At 51.0% G+C, this 21,600-nt stretch overlaps 1 protein-coding gene across 27 annotated transcripts in view; it reads left to right on the top strand.

The window, feature by feature from the left end:
* Window positions 1-21,600, top strand: part of CELF6 (CUGBP Elav-like family member 6) — a 261,681-nt gene that overhangs the window by 964 nt on the left and 239,117 nt on the right. For all 27 annotated transcript variants that reach the window (XR_010590802.1, XR_010590801.1, XM_065558559.1 and 24 more), the window contains exon 2: window positions 16,458-16,540. Coding sequence is in view for 25 of the 27 variants with exons in the window: in XM_065558559.1 (XP_065414631.1) it covers window positions 16,458-16,540 (83 nt within the window). In the remaining 2 variants the exon portion in view is untranslated. The remainder of the gene's footprint in view (window positions 1-16,457; window positions 16,541-21,600) is intronic.

The raw sequence follows: 21,600 nt of genomic DNA, 5'->3' as shown, positions 1-21,600 counted from the left end.
TCAAAATAGAGAATAAAACCTCTTGATCCCTTTAAATAATAATAATGGGGTGTTTATGGCTGGGCTTATACTGCAGTTGAGGAACAACATTTTGCAGGGAAAAATGGTGTGTGTCATCAACTGGCACCTGGTAACCTCGCTGAATGTCGAAAGTCGGGGGGAAGCAGTCCTGGAAAGGATTACCTGTTGGGTGACTTCTTGCAACTGTTGTGAAAGTAGCAGCTTGCAAAAAGCAAAGGGGTAAACCAACTGAGTAGCAGCAGCCAAAGAGCTAGGCGAGGGAAGCAGACTCAGTTTGCCTCTAGGTAAATGCTCTGATTTGTAATACAATAAATGTTCCCCATCCATCCCAGCTAAGTCCTTAACAAATACTCTGGTTTGTATTTTTAAAAGGAATAAAGAAGTAAGGCACTCCCTCTTGATTTGTAAAAAGCAGAGGATCCAAATCTGTCTCTGTTTGATAACAGATTCCCCCCTACTTGTGTTTCAAAATCTTGGTTTAGCTTTAAATGTGTCATGGAATATTCTCTGCTCGTCAGAGGGATTCTTTTCAAGGGAGAGGAGTAATGAAAGCTGGTAAATTTCAGAACACCCTGACCAAGAGGGAGCTTAGATCATTGTCCCCCATTCTCAAAACTGCCCCTCTCCAAACATCTACAATAACAAAATCACCCTATGCCTTTCCAACTTTTCCTCGGATGGCTGTTTTGAAAAGCTCCCCTGCTGAATACAAACCAGAGGCCTTGTAATCCTGATTGCTTTTTTCTTTGCAGAATTAGGAGTTAATACCCTGTAGCATGTGTGAGTGCATTACTCCTTGATTTCCAATATTTCCCAGGTAGGATTCCTGAGATGAGGGGTTTATATAATGCTGAGCCCCAGTTCAGGTAGAGGCACCAGATGACTGAAACAGAGGGGGGGAAGCACAGAACTGGTACATGGGAGGTTATGTCTCTCCCAGATGGAAAGAACAGAATGGTTTCCAAGACATAAAATGAGACTCCAGGATGCAGGTAGCAAGAGGTATTCTCTGGAGTTTCTAGGAAGCCAAAATGAAACTTAGTCTTTAACATGATAGATAGATGACTGTTCCACAGCTGGCAACTGTCTGGCCATTTTATCTCTTTAGTTCTCAAGTCTGTTACTGAGCGTCCCAAATTTCTCTGTGTGCTTTCCTGGGTCTGGTTTACACATCTAATGCTAACAAGGCAGGGCCAGTTGACATTTCAGTACAAAAAGTGAATACATATCTTTCTTTCTTTCTTTCTTTCTTTCTTTCACATCCATCCATCTATCTATCTTCTGGAAAACCCTTCCCCAAGCCACAAAAATAATCAGACTTATGCAACTTTAAATATCATGCTGAAAAAATGCCATTTAATTTGAGACACTCATCTAATTAAAATGTCATCCCTCTTTACTTTTTAAGCTTTGGAGTGGAGCTAGCTTGTGCGTGTGCACTCAGAACTTCTACCAGGCATTTCAGGATGATTAGATAGATAGATACATTCATGCAAACTCCCCTCCCCCCTGAGGAGAATGCTGAGTTGGTTTGAAATGGTAAATATTGTAAATGCAGACAGCTGATAGGAAAGGGACATAAATGGCTAGTAGCTAAACAGCTTTAGTTGGATATTTTCAATTTTATATCAGCAACTTTTCTAAAATGCCAAAAGATAATTTGTGCGAGTGCACGTGATCTCCCTGCCTTACACAGGAGAGTAAATACATTACACATAAAGGAAGTTTAAAGATTGTTAAACAAACAGAACAAATTATCCGCCCCAAATTGCTGTTGTCTATCCCATTGCAGACTGATGGCAACACTCCTTGCATTGCTCCACTCCTGAATTCATTCTATTTGAAGGCAAGTTGATTGCACTTATTAAGAGTTATTAATACTTAATCATCTGGCAGATTTAATTGTGCCAATATTAAAAATGCATCAATGTCAATTTCATTCATTAAATATTTACTTTTTTTGAAGGGAAACTGTTTTGCTGCTGTTTTAATATCACTTTAAGAAGCTTTGAATATGACCTAATAAAATAATTGGAAGAGAAAGATGGGTGATTATGTATACAGCGTTCAAGGAGCCTGGCAAAATTCTTCTTTCCTGCTTTCTTTGGCTAATTTTTTTTGTGAAATCCTAGTGAAATATCATTCATTCATTTCATCAGCATAATAAAGACAGGGTAAATAGATTTGTGCCTGGGCTGGGCAAATTGTGCTGACAATTTTGCCAGCCAGAGATATAAACAGTGCAGGTTAAATTGTGCAACCCTTATACATAACAACAAGCATTTACTCACATGACTGTGACAGAGTTACTCATGTGAGTAAGAGCTCACCATATTGACAAATCTTACACTAGTTTCATTTTTGATTCACAAACCAAAGCATGTGATATTGAAAGGGCCAGAAACCAGTTCTCTTTCTCACACTGAGTAGCACCTCTCCCCAGGAATAACCCCTTTACAATCAATAGGAATTACTGAGGAAAATGCTACTAAGAGGATCAGAATTAGTCCCAAAGAGATTAGGTCAAAAGATGTTGAAATTCAGCCTTGTAATTTAGTCCTGAAAATAAAATAATAAATGTGTAGTGTAGCAGAAGGTGGCTACATTCTCTAATCTATCTATCTATCTATCTATCTATCTATCTATCTATCTAAAGAGTGTTTTCTTAGCACTCAGCACTGGAAGGAGCTCAGGTGGACTAGGCTTGACCCATAAAGACAAGATTTCTGCTTGCACCCCTTTCCCCCTTTAAATTTAAAATACCAATCAAACCTTTCCTGGAATAGTTTTGCAAACCCTTCCCCTGCAGCACTAAGTACTGTCCATCATCCCCGAGTATTTCCCGTCACAATAACCCTCAAACAAAAATCTGGGGCATAAATGATGTCTCATAAACAGCAAAGCCCTCTGAATTCCCCAGAATTGCTATCCCTTCATTTTCGCTTTCTTTCATTTTTTCCCTCTTCTTACTTTTCCTTTCTCTATCCCCTTCACTCTTTGATCTGGCATCTGCACCGCCCCTCCTTGCTCCTTCCTTCATTGACAATTTTTCCGTACAGTGTCACTGCTGAGATTTGGGTTCTTCCTTCAGTCTCCTTCAGGATTTTTTTGGTGACTGAATTGAAATGTGCTATTGAAATTTAGCCTCTGGACCCAGATTTGGTGACAGAGCTGATGGAGGCTGGAGAATCAAAATGTCTAAAGAAAGAAGAAAAGGAGCTGTGAAGAGAAGGAAATAACCGGCAGCACCAGTTTTGCTCCTTTCAGCATGAAGACACAGGGCCAGGGAGACCACACACACACACGATCTGCACCAACATAGATTGCGCTTTCTTCCTGTGGATTATAGTAATTAATACCAACAATGTCCAATCCCCTGTATTGGTACATAGTGCCTTTTGCAGGGAAGAATTGGTGCATGGTGCGTTACACACTGCCTCTGCGGACACAAAGAGGTGTTTATTTCTTTGCCTTTGCCCACCACTGAAATGCAGCTGCCTCTGGGGACCACTGCAGTGCAAGTTTACTGGTGCCAGGCACAACAACTTTGGGAGTGTTCAGCAAATAGATGCCGCAGTAGACAGAGTCACAATTCACGCTCCTGATCAGAGACAGCTGGGAAAATGTTGTCTTTCTTGAAGGGCCTAGTCCAAAGCCCATTGACCTCTGTGGGGCTTACTGGTCTCTGATGACAAACTAACCCACGCAAGGCTCCCTCTTCCCAATCCCCTGTTGGTTAGAGGCACATCAAAGCCCTTCCTTGCAGAATTAGCATACACAATGCAAACCAAGCTGGGGTCTGGCCCCTGAAATGCCTTTGTGCCCATCTGAGGAGCTGAGGGGACGTGGCCGAGATGGGTTTTGTTCTCCTGAGATGTGGGGTGACCCTGTCCTACAAGGGCACCCCAGCCTGGCTCCTCGGCAGAGTCCTTCTCCTGATGCATGGAGAGCTTCCTCGGTAGAGCGCTTTCGGAGTCAAATAAAGGTTATGCTGGGAAAGAGGCCTTGGATTGCCAGCCATGGGGATATGTTTGCAGTGGTGTAGCTAGGTGGAGGGAACAGGGGGAGCAATAAAAAAAAAAAAGGCACCACCCGCTGCGGCACTTTTACTCACCCGGTGACGCTCCGGGTCTTCGGCAGCGGGCCCTTCACTCGCTTTGGGTGTCTTCGGCGGCACTGAAGGTCCCGACGCCAAAATGCCGCCGAAGACCCGGAGCGCCGCTGGGTGAGTAAAATAAAAGCGCTGCAGCAGGTGGTGCCTTTTTTTTTAATCGCTCCCCCGGGTGAGTACAAAGGCGCCAGGAAATTGACAAGGCGCCACTTGTGCTCAGTGGGGGAGTGGCCGCTCCCCCCCAGCTATGCTACTGTATGTTTGTCCATAGAACAGGGACTGCATGGGTGACTGCAGGGTAAGCATCCTCCCAGATTGCCCACCAATGTGCGACACTGCTCCAGTGAGAGGGAAGCTCGCTTTCCACATCACAGTCACTCCTTGGTGACTCTCAGCCAGGGGGGCCAGCTGGCGCCAGCTCTCATGAGACCACTAGGACCTGGCCTGAGACCCATCAGCTCAGCTCATGCTGACGTCACCATCCAGCCATCGTGGTCTGGACATTGGGTTACTACAGTGTCACATCCATTGCCTGACAGAACAGCCGCTGCCGGTCTTTGCTAGTGGCCTGCTGGGAGAGAAAGAAAAGGAGAGGCAAGGCTGTAGGAAGATGAGAAATGGCCAGAGAACCAGAGTCTAGCTGCCTGAAGCATTCTCAGCCCCGCGGGCCAGGCATAAGGGGAGGGATAGGCTGGCTGCCCTCTTGGCTTGTGGAGATAGGGAACCTTTCTCTTTCCAGTGGCTCGGCTTGCTGAGGGAGAAGAGGTTACGGTGACATGGTCTCCCTGGTTACCAGCTCCCTGGAGAGTCTGGGAAGGTCTGTGTGATACACAGCACCCGCAGGGGAATGCTGTGTGAGCCACTGATGACAAAGCTCCAGTGGCATGGGTGTAATGCCGAGCAATATCCCCCCACCCACCACGGGAAGGAGTGCATGGACACTAGATACCAGAGTAGCTGCAGCACTCATGCTCCCTGAGAGAGGGTGTGTGCTGCCAGCGTACCTAGATGTACAGACAATACAGATGGCCAAGGCTGGATCAGCCTCTCTGCTTCCTTAGTAGAGGAGACAGATCTAGGGGGATCAGCCCTGGGGGGCCATCCGGGGGGAGGAACCCTGGAGGTCACCTGTGGGGATCAGTGCCAGTTTGGTGGCATCTTCCCACCTTCCTCCAACCCAGTAGAAGTTTCTCTGGGAGGTGGAGGCTCCCCTGGATACCAAGGTGAGGGCTGGGCTAGCAGTATGGGGTGGGGAGCAGCCTCTTAGCAGCTCTGTTGCTGCCCCCAAGGATCTCTGAGCTGGAGCTAATGCTGCATCAAGCTGCATGGACCCCTGCTGGGCCTCTCTGTAGCTGCTACATTAGCTGTGCTAATGAGGGGTGGTGAGCACAGCAGCTGTTCACTGAGTGCTGGGGACCCATAGGATGCTCAGGAGATCTCCCCTAGGAATATGAACCCTCCTTCCTTGCCCAAGCAGGCCTGGGGCACTGACAGTCCCTTGCTTTCCTTTCTTCTAGTTTGCCCAGCTCTGGAGTGGACATACCCTGAGTGATGTTCTGGGCCATGTCAGTGCTCGCTAATTTCTCTCTAGGCAGCAAAACATGCTGGGGAGGTGACACAGCTTGTCTGAGTATAGGTGGAGGTAATAGGTGTCTTGTTTGGAATATGGGTCTGATCTGAAATTCAGTGGCAGAAAATGACCTTAGCACAGAGTTCTGTTTGCTTAGTGATTGGTCGTCCCTGCTGAATGCTGAGCTGAGCAAAACTCAAATGTCCGAAAAGCGGTAAGCTCGCCCCGACAACCTTAACTGCCCCCTTTCAGACCTGTTAATGCACACACCTTCACACTGCCAGCCGCACCATTGTTGAAATATACAAACTCTTCCCCTCCTTTCATAGCCTATTCACTCACCCACAGGACTCCATTAGACACTAGTCAAGGGCAGAAGGGAAATAGAAAACCCCAAGAGGCTGCCCAACCCACCTTCTCTGTGTTCCCCTGGAGTGGGCAGTAGCTAGGGGGGATGCTGCGGGTACACTCCAGGTGCCGGGAGGGGGTTAGGAGTGCCAGTGGAGGCAGTAGGCAGGCCTGCTTGGCATTGTAAGGTCCAGGATACACTCACACACTTAGCCACAGCCCCAGAAAGTGTCCCCATGGATTCAATTTCAGAAGCACTTCACAGCCTTGTACAACTCCCTTATGTGTACCTTCAGAACACCATCACCTAACCATCATTAAAGCATTAGCATCCTCTCATGTTCCACCTCATGGCTGGCAGGATCTTTTGGAATCAAAGACATGCCCTGCAACCGCCATAACCCAGGCAATTCTGCACGGACATGGTGCATCCTGTACACCAGGGGTCGGCAACCTTTCAGAGGTGGTGTGCTGAGTCTTCATTTATTCATTCTAATTTAAGATTTTGCATGCCAGTAATACATTTTAACGTTTTTAGAAGGTCTCTTTCTATAAGTCTATAATATATAACTAAACTATTGTTGTATGTAAAGTAAATAAGGTTTTTAAAATGTTTAAGAAGCTTCATTTAAAATTAAATTAAAATGCAGAGCCCCCCCGGACCGGTGGCCAGGACCTGGGCAGTGTGAGTGCCACTGAAAATCAGCTCGCATGCCGCCTTCGGCACACGTGCCATAAATTGCCTACCCCTGCTGTACATGCTCCCCTTCCCTTTCCTCACACAGGAGGGGGTGGAAAACATGGATCTCCCCTCAGATCACAGTCACAGCTCTGTTACAACCCCCCTATGTCCTCACAGCACGAACACTCCTGTACCAAACAGGCAGTGATTCCCGTCGGTCATTGCCCGCTCCTGGGGAAGAGCGGGCGAGTGGCATGGGCAACCATTTTATGTTGTCCTTTAATAGTGTTTGATGGAATCCGGGGTGGGGGGCGTGACTGGGTGTTGAGAAGAGGGGAAGAGCTGGCACATTTCAGCAAGTGTGGAGAGGGCAGGGTGTTGACAGGGCTTGTTGGGACCATGCTGGAAGAAGGCTGAGTTGAGGCTGCCTGGGCACAGCCAATTCCGAGAAAAGTATCACAGCTCCTGGGCGCAAATCTCTGATGCCGTCCACAGCTGCTCTCATACGTTGTAGGAGGGGCGCACCGGGAATAAGGGCCAGGTCATTTCTGCCTGAGTGAATTACCACAATGGCGGGTAGATCACAACCTCCTTAGACACTGCAGAGTGGGCTGAACGTGAGGCCAATGCGGGCCACCTCTCGCCACCCAAATCAGCCTGCGGTCAGCAATCCCCATGCAGTGGTGTTCTCCTTGCTCTCCTGCAAACTTCTGCAATCTCAGGATCCAGGAATTGTCCTGAACCCACACGTTGGCATTGGCAGCCCTGCCAGTGCAGATAGTTCTTTTCCCTCAGTGGTCACAGTCCTTGTGCTTTCAGTTCCAAACCTCTGTACTATGCCTTTTTGGAGACACCGCATTTGTGTGCCCCGAGATCAGGAAGTAGATACTTGCCTACCCTCCTCCTGCAAAGACTAGTAAGATACAGACTCCCTCAAACAACCAATCCAAGGTTTGCCTACCACCCAGGCCCATGTCCTGCCCCCTCCACAGCCACTCTCCCTGTCATCCCCCACCCCACACGCATACAGTCCTCTCCCTCCAGCTCCTCTTTACCCCACAGAACACAAATTTTGGTTAGACTGGCTGCTGACTATTCCGCTGCCTTCACAGTAACCCTCCCATAAACTAAACACATGTTATAACAGAGACAACTTGCAGCAAGCAACATGTGTTCTTCAATCTTTATTGCACAGATATACAAGGGTTCGGACTAGAAACGTGTGTGGCAGAATGCTGAAGAAGGGAGCACCTGTAGGATCCAGGAGAGGGGGCGGGGACAGAGACTGTAATCCCAATTTGCCCAGCGTCCCAGCAGCCAAGAGGGAATTCCCTCAGGGTGTCATCTGGAAGGAAGGGGCGTGACTTGGGCTAAGGGGTGTGTCGGAGAAAAACAGAGTTCTTACTTTTAGGTTGGGTGCAGCAAGTCAGATACTTTACTTTTTTTAGCAATTGCATGGAGGGAGAGAGCAGAACAGGTCTCTCTTCAGGTAAACAATTACAGCAAGCATTTATACCTTTTGTTACATACAATAATGGGCCACAGCTGCATTTTGTTTATACATGTGTCCTCCTGACATTTTATTTTTTTCAACAATTTAGACTATAGTCTACATTTCATACTTATTTAACACAAGGTCACAACAACTTTTCATACAGTTTTTTTCCACTCACCTTACACAATTCTTGCTTTTACAAATCTTGCGTTATTAGGGTTACAGCTAGCCTGACTTTTGCTTACATAAGGGGACTGTTTGAATATGAAATCCCCTTTAAATTCCTGTCAGTTCTTTTTCTACTGCCACAGGTGGGATTTGGTAGGAGGGGCTTGAGCATGTGTTTTGGTAACCCAAAGTAAAGCCATCTCCAGAAGGCAGGAAGTTAGTGAAGGAAGTTAGTGTCAGCCAATGGGACCTCACTTTCCAAAGACTGCAGGTTGTGGCTAGGAGGTGGGAAAGGTCTGTGTAATGTCCAGGGGGCAGGCCCTCCAGATCCCTGACCAGGACTTGGCAATATCCTAGGGTCCCGCAGAGCTCAGTGCATGCTGGGGCGGGGCTGTGGGGATGCCCGTGCAGTGGAGGGTGGAGTCAGACACTCCATTTATGAGCAGCAGGGTGTTGAGCAGCCAATATCCTGCTTTGTTTGGAGGGGACTGGCTCCCCTCACCCTGGAGACAACTCTGGACACTACAAAGAGCGGGGGAGGAGGAACGTGGCACTGTTGGGTTTACCCAAGAGGTACAGGATGAATCGCTACTGCCTGGAGGGAGTCTTGTCTGTGCCCACTGCTGCTGTCAAAACAAGCGCCCCACTCTGGGCTCTGAGAGCCCCACTCTTTTCCTCTGTAAGCTGGCAATTTCCACCCCCAGCCTTAGGCTCCCTGTGTAAGTCACTGGTAGGGTTGCCAGGTGTCTGGTTTTCGACTGGAACACCCGGTAGAAAAGGGACCAGAGCAGCTCTGGTACTACTCATGAGGCTGCTAAAAGTCCAGTCAGTGGCACACTGGGGCTAAGGCAGGCTCCCTGCCTGCCTGGGCTCCGCACGGCTCCTGGAAGCAGCCAGCATGTCCGACCCCTAGGTGCAGGGGCGGCCATGGGGTCTCCGGAAGCTGCCCCTGCCCCTGCCCCAAGCAAGGACTCCGCAGTTCCCGCAGTTCCAGTCTCTTTTCAAAGCCAGGATGCTTCATTAGCTTCAGTTGTCCCCTCTCTCCCCCCTGCCAATGGTGACTCTGGACATGCTTTTACGTCGGTCTACTTGTATCTTGGCTGCTCAACAGGGTCAGACATGGTCACTGCTTGGCTGGGAGACCTTGGTGGAAAAACCCGTGACGCTCCAGGAAGTGGCAGGTGGTGCTCTCCCGTCTGGGTCATGCCCAGGCTTCAGGAGAGGCAGGATGGCCTTGTGGGACACAGGAGAGGGACACAGATCTGGGTTTGAGTCCAGCTTCTGCCGCAGGCTTCCTGCCTGTTAGGCAAGTCAGTTAGTTCTCTCCAGCCCTTGGATCCCCATCTGTGAAAAATGCGGATAATAAATATTTCTGACCTTGCAGGGTGTGAGCCGGATAAAGCCATGTTGGTGGGGTGAAGGGACTGTAGAAGTAGCCAGGCAGCACAAGGTTAAAGGAAGAGGAGTTTAAAGATGTTACCGTAAGCCCTGGGTCAGAGCCCATGTGCACTAGAGAATGCTTGGTGCACACGGAGTGGAGCATGCACAGGTCCACCCTCTCCCCTGCAATTTTACCTGCCTGTAGCACTAATTAGAGCATCCTTGGGGCTGCTGTAACTTGTGCCTGCAGGACTGGCTCCCAAGGAGCCACTCCACACGCGCCAATAGCAAAAATCCCCAATGGCTGGAGACGGGACAGTACATGGGGAGGGCTATGAGTTACTATAGGGAATTCTTTCCCAGGTATCTGTCTGGTGGGTCTTGCCCACTTGCTCAGGGTCTAACTGATCTCCATATTTAGGATCGGGAAGGAATTTTCCCTCAGGGCAGATTGGCAAGAGACCTTGGAGGTCTTTTTCCTCCTTCCGCAGCCTGGGGCATGAGTCACTTACAGGTTTAACCTAGTGTAAATGGTGGGTTTTCTGTAACTTGAAGTTTCTAAACCATGATTTGAGGATGTCAGTAACTCAGTCAGAGGTTGTGGGTCTATTATTGGAGTCTGTGGGGGAGGTGAGGTTCTGTGGCCTGCGATGTGCAGGAGGTCAGACTAGATCAGGGGTAGGCAACCTGTGGCACATGTGCCGAAGGCGGCACGTGAGCTGATTTTCAGTGGCACTCACACTGCCCAGGTCTTGGCCTCTGGTCCGGGGGCTCTGCATTTTAATTTAATTTTAAATGAAGCTTCTTAAACATTTTAAAAGCCTTATTTACTTTACATACAACAATAGTTTAGTTATATATTATAGACTTAGAAAAAGAGACCGTCTAAAAACACTAAAATGTATTACTGGCACGCGAAACCTTAAATTAAAGTGAATAAATGAAGACTTGGCACACCACTTCTGAAAGGTTGCCGACCCCTGGACTAGATGATCATGATGGTCCCTTCTGACCTTAAAGTGTATGAATCTATGAGTGCATTGTGCAGCAGCCAACCCTAGAATAACTGGGGCCGGGCTGTCTAAGCCAGCTGCGGATTTCCCTATGCTAAGCATTAGGTCCCCACTGGACTCCTGCAGGAAAGTAGGAATCCAAAAGAAGTACCCCATCACCCCCCAGAAGCTGACTCTGAGACCGGAGGGGATGACGCCCACGACTCACATGGACCCATGGCTGGCAGTGGGAATGATCACTGCTCTCTGGCTAAAGGACAGCTGGCCAGCTGTCTTTTCTAGGCAAGCTAGTTCCCAGAATCCCCACTCTCAAGCCCCTATTCTCCAGGTCTGTTAGCCATTTGGTACTACATTTCCCAGGATGCCCTGCACTTGAGCCTCCCACAACCAGCTGACTATGAACCCAAGCCCGGGACTGCCTCTTTGGAAACAGCCATTGCTCCCAAGGAGAGAGCGCATGCAGTGCTGCTGAGAGCACACAGAGGGCTTCCCTCAGGGCTGGGTACCTGAGCCGACGGGACACCTTCAAACAGCAACCCTGCCACCGCTTGCCTGGAGAAGAGGATCTGGCTGGCCCTCAATGAATGGAAGTGAGGAACCGCCCGCTTGTGCTAGACATGCCCCGTCAAGGCTTGGCTAGCTTTGGCCTGTAATGGGCAACTGACGGTAACAGGGTTGGTCTTTGGACCTGTCCAGTTGCTATCCAGATTTCAGAGTCTGTTCCAGCCTGGGCCTTTAGCTCAATCCGTGAGGGCTCCTGATCTAGATTCCTTTGTCCTTTGGCCAGAGGACCCAGGCAGGGGCATCATTGCAAGTGGGCATTATCAGTTCCTCTAGGGAGGAGCAGAGGGTACCAGATGTCCAGTGAAGCCTCTTTTCTAGGAGGCTTCCTGGCCTCATAGAAGCACCATGCTGGTGCAGATGCTAGGACATGTAAAAGTGAGGTCCTGAGCATTCCTGGCCATCAGAGATCATCCCGAGGCCCTTTTCACAGGGTCAGGGGGCTGAACCCTGGGGTCCTGGCCAAAGCCCACCTTCCCACATTCCCCACGGCAATTTCAGGTGGAGATTGGATCACCCTTGGTAAACCTGATGGGGCAGTGTTGCTGTGCTCCGTTAGTCTGCAGAAGAGAAGAATGAGGAGGATTTGATAGCTGCTTTCAACTGCCTGAAAGGGGGTTCCAAAGAGGATGGATCTAGACTGTTCTCAGTGGTACCAGATGACAGAACAAGGAGCAATGGTCTCAAGTTGCAGTGGGGGAGGTTTAGGTTGGATATTAGGCAAAACTTTTTCACTAGGAGGGTGGTGAAGCACTGGAATAGGTTACCTAGGGAGGTGGTGGAATCTCCTTCCTTAGAGGATTTTAAGATCAGGCTTGACAAATTAGTTGGGGATTGGTCTTGCTTTGAGCAGGGGTTGGATTAGATGACCTTCTGAGGTCCCCTCCAACCCTGATATTCTATGATTCTATGAAACAGCTGTCCTGACTGGCCCCAGAAGGGGCTGCATTTCAGGAGAGGGTGAAGTGATCCCTGGATAGGGTGTGTGGGGACGAAAGGTGAGAAATGCTTGTAAAATAAGGGGACAGATTTATCCCTGGTGTAGTCATTGGCATTACATCGGGGGTGAGTTGGACCCACCCTCACTGTCCAAACCCCGACTGGATGAAGAGCAGTCAGTCATGCTCTTTGAGATCAGTGCTTACCGCTGCTTCCACAGCTGATCGCAGGGAGAGCAGTTCCTCATGGACTCTTAGTCCACTAACCCCTCAGTGGCTGAAGTCTTTGACCTACTAAATGACTGAAAGGTAGCCTCTGTCTGGGGGAAGAGTGTTTGTGCCGGGGGCAACTGGGGAGGAGGCACCCACTTTGGGTCTAACAGTCTGGGCCAGATCCAGGCAGGGAGAGTGCCCTGTAGTCTGCCCCACACCCCGTCATATCGCCCAGCGGCACTGAACAGCCTGTCCCTGGTCTGACGTGGGCATTATAGGCCATTGCATGGGGCCAGCTCCCAGAGCCATGTGAGGAAATCAGCTTTCATTAAAAACCAATAGGAAGATTCTGGGCCACCTGGCTGGGAAGAAAAGCTTGAAAACATGACCTGGGTGCAACAATTTCACCTGCGTTTGCAGAGAGTCTGAGATAATAGCTCTGAGAGCCCCAGGCATCTCAAGGGAGTGTTAACTCCCAGCCGTACTTTTCTGGGGACCCAGCCAGCCCCACCCCAGCAGCACAAGAAGAGCCCAGCCCCAGGCAGATACACACCCAATTATGGGGGTAAATACTGCGGGTGCCCTCTGCCTCCTTGGGTACTGAGGGTATGCCTGCTGCATCGCCCAAGGGGAGGGAGACTGGGGCTGCTCTTGGGGATATGGGAGACATACTTGGGTGACCCCCAAGTGCAGGTGGGGGTAATGGCACGAGGGTGGGGCTGTGCTCAAAGGAGGGCCTTGTCTCAGGGCAGCCCGCTCCCCACAGCTTGGTCCGATCCCCATCTCCCCACATTGTCTGCCTAGTGCTGCTGATTTGTTAATCTGGAGGGATTTGCTTTAATCCCGGTGTGTTTGGCTCTGCTCGTTGATTTCAATTAACCAGACCTGGCTAATGCACTCCGATTGCCTTAAATCCAAGCCCGTCTCCCCTCCCCCTGACCCAGCACTGTCCTTGCACAGTGGCCAAATCCACATCACTTCATTTATGATTTAGACACAATCCCATGGACAGGTGAGGCCTGTATCTTTGGTCTCCATGCCAGGGGAGCCGGTGCCAAGCACTGGGCCCCTCTGGGTGGACAGCCAAATCCCAGTATCAATTCTCCAGGGCTTACAGTCAGTCTCCATGGCCCATCCAGCCCCAGGCTTCCCCAGGGGCAATGCCAGTGATGGTGCCAATGTAGTGGTAGTTGTGGCATCGTGTTAGTATGCGGTGAGACTGCTCCTCTGCCCACGGGTGGTAGGAACGACTGGACTGACTCCCTAGTAATAACAGGAACAGCAGGCAGTGCTTTGCTGCAGCAATCCCCAGCACTTCACCAAGGAGGGCGGCATCAGTACCCCCATTTGATAGGTGGGGAAACTGAGGCATGGAGCAGGGAATTGATGTGCCCCAAGTCATCCAGCGGGCCAATGGCAGAGATGGGACTTGAATAAACACCCGCCCACCCCATTGGCTTCACTAGGGGCCACGTGCATGTGGCCCTGACAAGTGAAGGTGATGATAAGAGACCCGGCATGAGGGACAGACATGTCAGAGCCTCTTTGGTGCCCCCTAACGAGGGCCCTTGCTGACCCCTCCCTGGCGAGGAGCGCAGGACTCACCCTTGTTAGGCCTCCAACCCTTGGAAGTCTGCAGGTGGCCAGGTCACTGCCCGCTCTCTGGAGCCCTCCCTCCCACAGCATTCTGCTCTCTCTGGTCAGTCACGGTGGGCTCACCTCCAGGGTTTGGAGAGCCCAGCTAGTGAAACCAACTGCCTGTGCGAGTGGGGATGTCTGGGGAGTTCCAGGGGCGTGGTTATGGCCAGAGGGCGTGGCTACAGGGATGGGGTGCACAGTTGGTGGAAGGACCCTGCAGAGCTAGGGGTGCTGTGTGGGGGCTGCATAGGGGCAGGTTGTGTGACCTGGGGGACAGAGGGTGTGGACGCTTCGGGGGGAGGCTGTGTGGATCAGATGCTGTGGCTCGGGAGGTAGGGAGCAAGGGTGCATGAGCATGGAGGCCGGGTGTTTGGGTGGTGACAGCAGCCAGCCGACGCGGGTGTTTGCACATAGGAGGCAGATGTGGACAGCATTACTTTCTGAGGACACATGTTGCAAGTTGCTCAGTGTACACAGGGCTGGATTCGCAGCAGGTGAACGTTGGCATGGTGCTGTTACATTGACAGGCGAACACTGATTTACACCTGCTAGGCAGATTTCAGGGACAGAGTATAAGCGTCTGCTGCAAGCGGCGGCTCCATAACAGTTTGCTTAGCGCTGTTGCTTCCCCCCTGGACTCTGGATCTGAGCAAGAGGGTTAGTTTAAATGGGGGAGCAAGTGAATCGATTCCCCCACCCAAGGAGGCCATCTGGGTGGGATCCCTGGTTCCAATTCCGATAGTGCATCATTGGGTATCCTGATTGACAAGAACCCCAACCGTGCACTGTCCCGTGTCAAGACTCGCGGACCCTTGGCTTGCCCGGGTCCTCTGTGCCGTGCCATTTTCTCTGCCAGTGGGGATGCTAAGCTCCAAGCGGGCAGAGCCCATGGTCCTTCTTTGCTCCGTGTAGTGCTGAGCACTGAGTGCTCCACTAACACTCTGCAAACATGAGCGTGTCCCAGAACCCGGTGAATCCAGACCAGTTTTGTCCGGAGGGACCTGTTTGGAGCTCATGAGATCAGCCCATGGGGACGGGCTGAAAAGTGGCCATTTCCCAGGAGTTTGGGTTTGGCTGAAGCCCATACTAAAGCGAGAGGCCAGGATGTGAATACAGGGCAGCCCGGCCCTGGCCAGCACATACCGATCCCGCTCTCCGTCACGCGGGTGGAAAGCCGAGGGCGTCGCTGATCTCAGTGCAGTTACCCTGCTGCAATAGCAGCATGATCAGAATCAGCCCCCCTGGCTTCCCAATCCCCACACTGTCCCCCACAGGCTCCAGAGTTGTCAAAGTGCCCCCTGTCCTGGCAACACAATCACTCATGCAGCTCACAGCCAGGCTCAGCCGGCCCATTAGTTTCCCGTCTCTCTCTCATCTCACATATAGCATGGCTGCTGGATCTCCTGTCTCTCCACTTTAGAAGGCACCTATTTACATCTCCTAAACAGCTGGTTCCAGATCCCCCCTTGCCCTGCCCCTCGTGCCCTGACTGATCTCAGGACAAAGTGGGCACAGAGCACTATGCAATCTGAATGGGGACCATTTCCACATGCCTTGCACTGACATAAGGATGCTAGGGGCAGGGCAAGGAAGAACGGGCCCCAAGCCCCCTCTTGGGGACACTTTGGAGTACAGGCGGTCCAGGCCATGCTGGTGCATGATCTCGGTCTCTCTCGCTTGGCATTTATACCATGAGCAGTACCTGGGTTTTCTGGCTCTGGGTAGCCACTGGGGGCCATTTTCCCTGTTCCAGCACTGCCCATGCTCAGCGGACCAGTAAAGAGATTTGTTTGCTGCGCCCCAACCCAGTGCGCTCTCCAGGGCGTGGCAGGACCAAGCCGGGCTCTGTGTGGCTCCTGCAACATCCCCAGGGTGAGATCCTGCTGCCCAGTCCTGCCCTCGACTCCCCGGGCAGCGTCAGTGGACGCTGCAGAGGGGGAGCTGAGCGCAGAGCGGGACTCTGCTGGTTAACTGGGGTGATAAAGACTGAGCCAGAAGAGGGCAGTGCTAGCTCTTCGGGGCACGAAAGGGGCTCAGGAGATGCACCAGGGCGGATGTGCTCAGGAGAGGCCATTGTCCAGGGTCATTGCAGAGCAGTGGGAATCTGCAGTCTGCCTGGCTGGGGTTTCCCTGAGGACTAGCTATGGTTGGATGGATGGAACACCTGCCTGCGTACATTAGTCGCCCCTCTCCGTGCTGCCATGTGCCCTTCGCTGCAGCTGGGGAGAGGTGCCATGTCGACTCCGTGCTGGGTTTGCCGTCTGGGCAGGAGCTCTGGCTCGGCATCTGTGCAATAACTTCTTTCTCTCCCCTCCTCAGGCTGTGCCTTCCTCACATACTGTGCCCGGGACTCTGCTCTGAAAGCCCAGAGTGCGCTGCATGAGCAGAAGACGTTACCTGGGGTAAGTGACACCAGCTCGTTCTTCAGGGAATCGGGAATGGCTGGTGGGGCAGAGTCCGCAGCCCGACATGGGTGGGTGGCATTGGGGCAAACCTTGGTTCACTACTCTGCATATGGGATCTGGATCGTTTGTCAGAGTAGACAGAGTTCAAGCCAAATCCTCAGTGTTGTGCCCTGTGAAATCCTGTTTACTCCAGCTGGGGAGCTGGCCCAGTGCATCCGCAGCTGTTTCAGGGCTATGAATTCTCCGCTGGCTGAGGCATCACTGGAGTTATTTTTTGGTTAATTTCCTTCATTCACCGAGGCCTGGCGTAAACCCCCTGGGTTTTCTCTCTGTTTGGAGGCATCTCTCCTACTCTAACATACCGGTTACTGAGCAGCATCCCAATGGCAGCCAGGCCGCTAGCCCCAGGGCCGATGTCACAGGGGGAGGGCAGAATCCAGATCCCCAGGCATGTGGGGTTGCATCCAGGTTTGGTGCGTCTCCTCCGCCTCCCTGAGCTGAATCTGCTTGTGAGGAGAGAACAGATCTGGGAGCAAGCTGGATCCGGGCCTTTGGCCATTTGCTATTGTAAATTGTACTTTAGCTCTTTCCCTGGTAGTTTCAGCCTCCAATGCACCTGAGAAGCGCTGGGGCTGTTACGTAATTTTCCTTCCCGTGTGTGCTGGGGAGATTCACCCTGCCCTGGCCCAATCCGGGATGCAAGAAAACCTGGATTTCAGCTTGTAGGAGTCCAGTGGCTGCTTCTGCATGGGATCCTCTTTACTTACAGAGGATGGGAGATTCAGCCCCTGGGCACAGGGCCAGCACGAGGCCAAAGCTCTGCTCACATCTGGCTGATGCCTTGGCCCCCTGTCCAGCAGTGAATCTCTCCCAGAGGCGCAAAGATGCCTGGAAATCCAGGTGTGAATATGAACTACCAAAGCAAAATAACACTGGGCAGCATGTTCCTTGGGGCAGCTCTCACCTCCCTGTGGTCACATTCTCCACTCAGCCTGGCCCTGGGGGCCTTCACTCACTTGCGGGGAGAGAAGGGGATAAGATACGGTGATCAGGTGATTTGGCTGGGACCCAGTGGGGCAGGTTTGGTGGGAACAGGAGGTCCAGTTCCACTCAGCTTAGCCTATTCCCAAGGCCCTTGGGATGTGATGCTGGGAAGACCGAGCTGGCGTGGTCCTCAGCTGCAGTGGAGAGCAGAGAAGCTGTGTGTGTAGCCCCTGCGCTCCCGGTTGGGTTGTCGGCGGTGGGCATCAAACCTGGGACCTCACGAGAAAGCAGCCAGCTCTGTTAGCTAAGGCCGTAGCATCTTCATCAACCTGGACCTGTGACCAGGCCACCATGCAGGGAGGACAGAGCTGTTCTCCTGAGCTCTCCAGCCCAAGGCAGTGCTGGTGCGTTCAGCGCAGGTGACATCTGAACATAGGGGTGCTCTCCCTATGAACCTGCTCCCTTGCTACATGCAAAGAGTCCAGCCCAGGCAGATATGGGAGCTGTCACAAGGATCTCGCTCCACCTTGTCAGGCTTTGGTTGGGGTTAAGAGGGTTCATTCTGAGTGCAGCTAAGAGGGGTACAGGGATTCATGAGATGACACGGGGCAGGAATAATAGCAGCTCACTCCCCTATGCTGCCTTCTCTCTCAGGACTCACAGAGCCCTACAGACATGAATGAATTAAGCTTTGCTCCCACCCCCGACCCACAATGAGTTAGGCCCTGTCCTCATTGTACAGATGGGGAACCTGAGGCACACAGCAGGTTTGTGAGTTGCTCCCGTAGGAAGTCAATGGAAGAGCTGGGAATAGCAGCTGGGTCTCCTTACCCCTCTGCCCCACCAGTCTTGTGCCTCGTTAACGTGTGTTAAACATGATTACAGACTGTAGAGAAGACAAGCCTATAACGAACAGCTCAAAGTTCATATGTTCTCTCTAGTGTGCCTGTGCAACACTGCAATCTACTGGCTGCAATCAGCACTGCTCAACTGTGTGTCATAGCCTCACTACTGCTAAGAGATTCATCTGTAGTTCACGTGGTGGTGGTAGAGAAGGGATGCTTTTGGAACAGAGGATTCATAGTTCAATTGTTGAGTGAGTTCAGAGCAGCTGTTGTGTCACAGTTCTCATGGTGAATGTAGCTGCTTCTGTATGTTGTTGCCCTCTGCCCAGCAGTAACAAATGTTGGGGTCTTGCAGGTCAGCTTTTCATCAGAGGAGAAATGATGGGGCGGAGTCTGGCTGTATTCCTAGTACAGCTTGTTTGTTTACACTTCACACAGCCGTCCTGGAAGAGAGGTGGTCCCATGCAGCATGCAGGCAGTCCCCTCTCTGCAATCATGGCCCAAACTCCAATGCCCGGTGCCCAAGGGACAGCTCTGCCACAAGAATTAACTCTGGTTAAACAGCGCAAACTCCTGTGCCATTTGCCACAGCTCCCCAAAATAGAACGTACATCACAAAACTAACAGCGATGCAGCATTTCTTCCAAGACTGCTTGCATGCTTAGAAAAACCTTGTCAGTTCACCACCCAGTGACCCCTGCCATGGTGACATGTAATACATGGCTGTGTCACCAGAGGTAGCTTCTTTCTTCCATGATGGTGTTAAATGTTTGTGCTCATCACATACTCCTCTCCCTGTCGCCTGCATCCAAAATCACTAAGGGTATTGTTCATCCATGCTATCCTTTCCATCTTCGCTCAGTAGACTGCCTGGAGTGCAACGCTATAAACATTCATTCGCTCTCTGGCCTTGTGCAAGTCACACAATCGATCTGTGCCTCAGTTTCCCATCTGTAAAACAGGGGGAGGGGCTCCCTGATGAGAGAGTGGTGAGGTTTCATTAGTGACTGTTTGCAAAGTGCTGGGAGATTCTTGCATGCTGGTAAGTGCATGGTTAAAATGACTGCCCTCAAGGTATTTTCCATTGTGAGCTCTTTGCGGGGCTGAGGGCGGGAGGAGGGGGGGACGAGTCTGCCTCTCTGGCTATAAATTGCCTAGTATAACAGGGGCTCTGGCAGGGGTGAAAGTAAGTCCAGTGACTTACCTGTAAGTTGGGGCCAGCTCTGGCCCCCGGAAGGGGCGGAGCCTAGGGCAGAAGGGGCGGGGCTGAGGGAGTCAGAGCCAGCCCCAGCCCACCCTGTAAGGTAAGTGCCCCCTCCCCCCCCACCGGGATAGCAGCAGCAGTCCGAGGCTCCAGGGGCTATTTAACCGGCAAGAGCCGGTTTGCCGTACCGGGACGGCCCAGCTTCCCAAGGGGGCAATTTTCCCTGGGGCAGGGCTGCGGGGCTCTGGGGCTATTTAAAAAGTCCGAGGCTCCCCTGCTTCTACTGCTCTGGCCCTTTAAATAGCTGCCGGAGCCCTGGAGTAGTGGCGGTGGGGCTCCAGAGGCTGTTTAAAGGGCCGGGGTGGTAGAAGCAGCAGGAGCCCCGGACTTTTTAAATAGCCCCCAGAACCCCGCAGCCCTGCCCCAGGGAAAATTGCCCCCTTGGGAAGCCGGGCCGTCCTGGTATGGCAAACCGGCTCTTGCCGGTACGCCGTACTGGGGCGTACCGACTTACTTTCACCTCTGGGCACTCTGGGAATATCGATATTAAATAATAAGGATAGGAGCAGTTCGCTTGTGGCTAGAGCTCGGTGGGAGAAATGTCCATGAATGGGATTTTTGGTAGTGACTTAGCTGGAGGGCCAGGTCACTGCAGCAAGTCACCTCTATGGCGGAAGGAGGGCAAAGATAACTGTTTTCAGAGTAGCAGCCGTGTTAGTCTGTATCCGCAAAAAGAACAGGAGTACTTGTGGCACCTTAGAGACTAACAAATTTATTAGAGCATAAGCTTTCGTGGACTACAGCCCACTTCTTCAGATGCATATAGAGTGGAATAAATATTGAGGAGATATATATACACACATACAGAGAGCATAAACAGGTGGGAGTTGTCTTACCAACTCTGAGAGGCCAATTAAGTAAGAGAAAAAAAACTTTTGAAGTGATAATCAAGATAGCCCAGTACAGACAGTTTGATAAGAAGTGTGAGAATACTTACAAGGGGAGATAGATTTAATGTTTGTATCAGAGTAGCAGCCGTGTTAGTCTGTATCCGCAAAAAGAAGAACAGGAGGACTTGTGGCACCTTAGAGACTAACAAATTTATTAGAGCATAAGCTTTCGTGGACTACAGCCCACTTCTTCGGATGCATATAGAGTGGAATAAATATTGAGGAGATATATATACACACATACAGAGAGCATAAACAGGTGGGAGTTGTCTTACCACCTCTGAGAGGCCAATTAATTAAGAGAAAAAAAACTTTTGAAGTGATAATCAAGCTAGCCCAGTACAGACAGACAGTTAGATAACAAGTGTGAGAATACTTACAAGGGGAGATAGATTCAATGTTTGTAATGGCTCAACCATTCCCAGTCCTTATTCAAACCGGAGTTGATTGTGTCTAGTTTGCATATCAATTCCAGCTCAGCAGTCTCTCGTTGGAGTCTGTTTTTGAAGTTTTTCTGTTGTAAGATAACCACCCGCAAGTCTGACATTGAATGGCCAGACAGGTTAAAGTGTTCTCCCACTGTTTTTTGAGTATTATGATTCCTGATGTCAGATTTGTGTCCATTAATTCTTTTGCGTAGAGACTGTCCGGTTTGGCCAATGTACATGGCAGAGGGGCATTGCTGGCATATGATGGCAAGGAATTTTCCTCCAGGGTAGATTGGCAGAGGCCCTGGAGGTTTTTCGCCTTCCTCCGCAGCATGGGGCAGGGGTCGCTAGCTGGAGGATTCTCTGCTACTTGAAGTCTTTAAACCACAGGATTTGGGGACTTCAACAGCAGAGTCAAGGGAAAGGGGTTGGGACGGCTTTTGTGGCCTGTATCATGCGGGAGGTCAGACTAGATGATCATAATGGTCCCTTCTGACCTTAAAGTCTATGAGTCTATATCACATTGGTAGATGTGCAGGTGAACTGTGGGGATACTGAAGCAGAGCCCTGTAATGCTGGGTCTTGCTGCAAGGGGGCGCTCTAAGTCAGTGAGGCTGTACCCCAGAGTTATCATAATTAGTGACAA

Source organism: Chrysemys picta, chromosome 10 (genome assembly GCF_011386835.1).
Source record: "Chrysemys picta bellii isolate R12L10 chromosome 10, ASM1138683v2, whole genome shotgun sequence".
NCBI classification, from domain to species: Eukaryota; Metazoa; Chordata; order Testudines; family Emydidae; genus Chrysemys; species Chrysemys picta.
Note: the sequence above shows the minus strand (reverse complement) of the source record. Positions and strands in the feature narration are given on the sequence as shown.